This window comes from Pteropus alecto, unplaced genomic scaffold, assembly GCF_000325575.1.
Source record: "Pteropus alecto unplaced genomic scaffold, ASM32557v1 scaffold53, whole genome shotgun sequence".
NCBI lineage: Eukaryota > Metazoa > Chordata > Mammalia > Chiroptera > Pteropodidae > Pteropus > Pteropus alecto.
Window position 1 is genome coordinate 6,756,926 of NW_006434366.1, and position 4,952 is coordinate 6,761,877.

The 4,952-nt window shown below is 64.6% G+C and overlaps 1 protein-coding gene across 1 annotated transcript in view; it reads left to right on the forward strand.

The window, feature by feature from the left end:
- Positions 1 to 2,493, forward strand: part of LOC102897264 (E3 ubiquitin-protein ligase PDZRN3) — a 96,743-nt gene extending 94,250 nt beyond the window's left edge. Inside the window, exons 15-16 of the mRNA XM_025044835.1 lie at positions 13 to 231; positions 2,153 to 2,493. Coding sequence (XP_024900603.1) covers positions 13 to 231; positions 2,153 to 2,493 — 560 coding nt within the window. The remainder of the gene's footprint in view (positions 1 to 12; positions 232 to 2,152) is intronic.
- The last annotated feature ends 2,459 nt before the right edge of the window (positions 2,494 to 4,952 follow it).

The following is a 4,952-nucleotide window of genomic DNA, read 5'->3' on the forward strand; positions in this document are numbered from 1 at the left end:
CCCCCCTGACAGCTTCACGGCCCCCCGACAGCTACATGGACCCCCCTGACAGCTTCACGGCCCCCCCTGACAGCTACGCGGCCCCGCTCCAGGCCAGCAGGCAGGCGTTCTGGAGAGCCACGGCCACCAGCGGCCATCGATGTTGGGGGCTGGGGCTGGGGGTCCACGACCGGCCCTCCTGGGGCCTGACTCCCCCTCACTGCCTCAGCCACCGAGGCTGCTCAGTGCACGGTCAGCACCGCCTGAACGTGAGGTGCCTGCACGGCCCTCAGTGTGCCCGGCTGGGCAGGCCACCGATTACAGGTCACAGTGCCGCTGTCGACAGGCCACGCCGGGCACCTCTCCGGCTGGGAAGGAGGGGGGCAGCTAGGAGACGGAGCAGGTGCACGTCCCTGAGGAGGGCTTCACGTCATGGCCCCTGTGACTCACCAGCAGCATCTCCACCTATCCCAGCCCCGGCCACCGCACCTGGCACTGCAGGTTCTGGATAAGCACGAGACGGAAGGACGGGCGGATACGTGCAGGTGCCAGTGACTAAAACTGCTCCTTCTTGTGCCGCTCAAGAGCAACGTCAGTCAGGGTTCAGGTGACACACTTGCTATTACAGAAATGACCTTGAAACCATTAATTTCCTTTTAGAAATAATTTATAGCCGGACAGTTTGATACTTTAATTATTAGGATCAAATCACTTGCAGCACAGCTCGCTGGAGACAGCGATGGAGACACAGCCATGGAGATGGGACAAGAGTCTTTGTGACAAACGGTTCAGTCTGTTCATGAGGAGAAATCTCTACCTACTCTGAGACCGAGAGAGCACTCAGGCCCGGCACTCTTCTGGGGGTGAGGACCCCGCGTCCTGTGACAAACATGCCCCTCCGGGCTTGAGGAGCCAGGCGAGCGACCAGTAGCACCCTGTCCAGCTGCCTCTCTGGAGCTGCCCAGCGCTGCCTGCACCCCGTTTAAATGCTGGTCCCCCACCTCTGGTCCCAAGCCGCCTAGCCTCCTGTCATCCAGCACTTGGAATCCTTTGCTTTAAAAGAAAATGAGAGAAAATACCCCACAGCATGTTCCAGATATTAGGAAGCTAAACGAGGAATCGCTAAGAGTAAAATATGAGATATTGAGCTGGGTCCCCTAGAGCGGCCGTCTCGGCACGCAGTAATTTTGGGAAGACGGGATTGATTTCTGCCCTCATGCCCTGGTGTATTCGTAAGCATTTGTATTTGATGAAAAACAGTCGACACTAAGCGCCGTCTGATTTTCCAAGAGCTGCGAAGTGCAGACAAGGATAACGGGGTAACCTGCATACCGCTCGGCGGTGGGCAGTGGGGACTTCTGGCTACAGCAAAAACGAACGAACCTGGCAGAACCTTGCCTCCCATTTCCCCCCATTTCATCGTGACCTTGGTCGGATGAACCCGGGCCGGTCGGCTCTATCCAGGGGTCACAGCTCTGTGTTCTCGCTCTGTGTGCGAGCCCGTCACACACCCCAGCACTCCTCACTGGGACCAGCCGTGTCTGGGCTTCATTGCGGGATGGGCCTCGCGGACTCTGGGAGAGAGACTGGTCCAGGCACGGCCCCCGCCAGCGTCTCGGCGAGGCTGGTCCCTGCCCGGTGAGGCTGCCCTGCAGGCCCCTCTTTTCCAGGGCTTCCAGGGGACACACGATGCCAGACACGAAAGGAGGACATGCGTCCACGAGATGAAAAGAACACAGTGCGCATAGCGAGAACCTGTTCTACACACACACAGGGCCACACACATGGACACACACGGACGCACAGGGACACACACAGGGACACACACAGGGACACACACGGACACACATGGACACACACAGGGACACACACATGGACACACACGGACGCACAGGGACACAACACACACATGGACACACAGGGCCACACACATGGACACACACACATGGACACACACAGAGACACAGGCACATACAAGAGCATGCGCACAGATGCACAGACGCACAGACACACAGACACACACGCGGATGCACACTCCTCTGCAGCCTGGACAGGCACACGCGCCCCGTCCCTCCCAGCTCAACAGCTCAGGGAACCGGGCTTGCTCTGCCTCGGGCAGGGAGAGCCCGCAGGCGGCCTGCGTGGCCTGAGCCGGCGACCACGTCTCTCGCAGGAGCTGGCTTCCATGTCCAAGGTCTGGCTCAGCGTTTCCTCGGCCGGCGGGAGCACCCACAGGCCCGGGCATCACGTGAACAGACGGGAGTTCCTGCGCCCTCCGCCCGCGTGGACAAGCCAGAGCGGGTCTATCAGAGGAGCGGCCACGCGCCCGGCCAGAAACGGCCCCCCAGTAACCGCGGCTTCCGCGCGGGGACCGGGGGCGTTCTGACCCCAGTGCCTTTGCCTGAACGGCGCCCCAGCACTGAGCTTGGAGCTGTCACCGGCATGCCCGCGGCCGCACGGTGGCGTCACAGAGGCCAGCACCCGAGCGTGGGGGGCTGTGACCTGTCTGCCTGAGGGCGCAGCATCGGCACCCTGGTGCGCGGTGAGCTCCAGATGGGGCCCAGGGTCGGGCTCGGGGGTCCGGTCTCCCGGGAGGGGCGTCCTCTCCCCCTGCAGCCCGCGGGACACCCCGTGCTCGCCCTTGTGACGCTGGCTCCCACAGCGAGCAGAGGGGTGCTGGCGCATCCCCTGCCAATCAGAGGCCCCCGCGCTAGGCACGCTCTCTGCGGGGGGACAACCTCTGAACCCACCCCACACAATCAGGGGCGGGCTCAGCGGACACACCCACGACCCCGGAGCGGCGGCTGCGGTTCTGACACCCGCCTGGTGTCGCGGTCCTCGGGTGTCTGGGGGCTCCTGCCCTCCCGCCCGAGGGCCCTGGGCACCGCGCCGGATTCCGGGGCCCCCCCAGGTCCCACCGAGGCCACACTGTGAGGGGGCCTGGCGACGGCCATGTGGCGGCTGAGAAAACCGAGTCTGCGGAACTTTGGGCCCCAAGGTGCACGGTCGGGAAGCAGAGCGCAAGCACAGGGGGCCGAGCCCTCGGGGTTCCAGCCCGCGTCCTGTCCCCACGGCTGGGGCAGGCGGACACCACGGCGCCTGAGGGGTGCGGGTCTCTGAGGCGAGACCGCTGGCCTTCGCGGACCTGCCCTGTGGGACGGAGGACACGGGGAAAGCCACGCAGACGTGGGGGCGGCCGGCAGCACCACGCGGACAGTCGTCCCTCCTGTCACCTCGTGAAGCTGTCACCAAACATCCCGCTCGCCCCATCACGGCGTGTCACGGAAACCAGGCAAAGGCCTCCGCGTGGGGCCGCTGTCCATGGCTGTGGAGGGCAGTGGGGCGCAGACGGCAGTCAGGGGCAGGACGCAGGCGGAGGTGGAGGGGCTCACGGACTCAGGGGTCTCTGAGCCGACCCCCAAGAGGAAGGATAGTTTCCCCTTTCACCTGATGCCCCTCAGCTCCGGCCTGTGCCCAGAGCCACCACCCCCGCCCCCCGCCCGGCCCCGTCCAGCCCCCACCTGGGGAGACCTGGGCCACTCACTGTCCTGGACACTGACCTGCTGGTCCCTGGGCAAAGGGGTGCTGTCCACAGGCATCACTGAGCTGCTGATTGCAGCCCGGGACGCAGGTCAGCGTGCTTGCCGCCCAGGGAAGGGGCCGCCTGCAGTGACAGGGACGAGAGGGAACGTGAGATGGGGGGGGAGACTCTGGAGGGACACGGTCCCCGCTTCTGGACGCCGACCCTGCTGTAAGCTTCACTTTTGGCAGCAGCCGTTTTAGTTTGGCCCCTTCATGTCCTGACAAGAGGACTTTGCAGTCGCCATGGACACAGACACACTGGCGCCTTCTCTGCCACCCCCCCAAAGCCACACCCGCACCCCGCCGCTGAGGCCGAAGGGTTCCTTTCCTTATTCTAACTCTTTCAATAAGTGTCTATTATTTTTTATTTTTGTCTTCAACTACGATGGATATGGTTAGTCTCCGGGGAGGAAGCACGAGACACCCGTGGGCAGCACTGCTGTGCAGGTCACGCCCGCAGTGTGTTTGCTGGCGGGTCACTGTCCAGCGGCAGCCACCGCCCAGGGCCTTCCGGAAACACAGTGGGGCCTCCCGCCCGCCTGCCTCCTCTGCCAGCCCGGGACAGCAAGTCACCCCCAAGGGACATGACGACACGCAGGCTGTCGCAGCAAACTCCGACACAAATTAACCCTCGTCAGGAGGCCGCACCTGCAGCACTGCCCACCAGCGGTGGGAGCACCTGGCGCGCCCATCCGCACCGCCCCGGTCATCGGCAGGGCGGGCCCTGGACGCGCGCGGTGGCCGCTGCGGCCCCGTCTGCCCTCACTGCGCCTGCGCAGGAAGCGAAGGGCCCCCGGCTTTGGACACTGTTCTGTTTTCTCCAGGGAAGAAAAGCTAACACGTCGAAGGGCGCCAGCTGCGGTCGGGTTCACCCCACGACCCCACACAGAGGCCCCTCTGTGGGTCCGTCGCCTCCTCGAGGACACCCGACACAGCACGACGCCGTGCCCGGCCCGCCAGAAGGGCGACCCCCGACTCAACCGCTAACGGTGTGGACATTCGATCCGCCGCACGACGTCCTGGAAAAGGCAGGCGGTGGAGACGCCGACGGGGCTGGCGGCTGTGGGCAGGAGGCTCGAGCGGGCGGAGCCTGGAGGGTGCCCGGGGGGTGGACACACGTCAGCACACACCTGCCCAGACCCGCAGGGCGCAACACCGGGAGTGACCCCAGGGCAAACCAGGACTTCGGGCGACGACGCTGTAGCGACTGAGACTGTCGAGTTCACGCTCACTGTGCTGAGCGCGCCACTTGGCGGAGGACGCGGACGGAGGGCGGGGAGGGGACACCTGTGCCCCCCTCAGTCCTGCTGTGAACCCCAAACTCCTCCGACGACCGGTCCTAAAGGAAGAGCCGGGTGCCCGCCCGCCGCGGGGAAGGGGCTCAGGCTCCG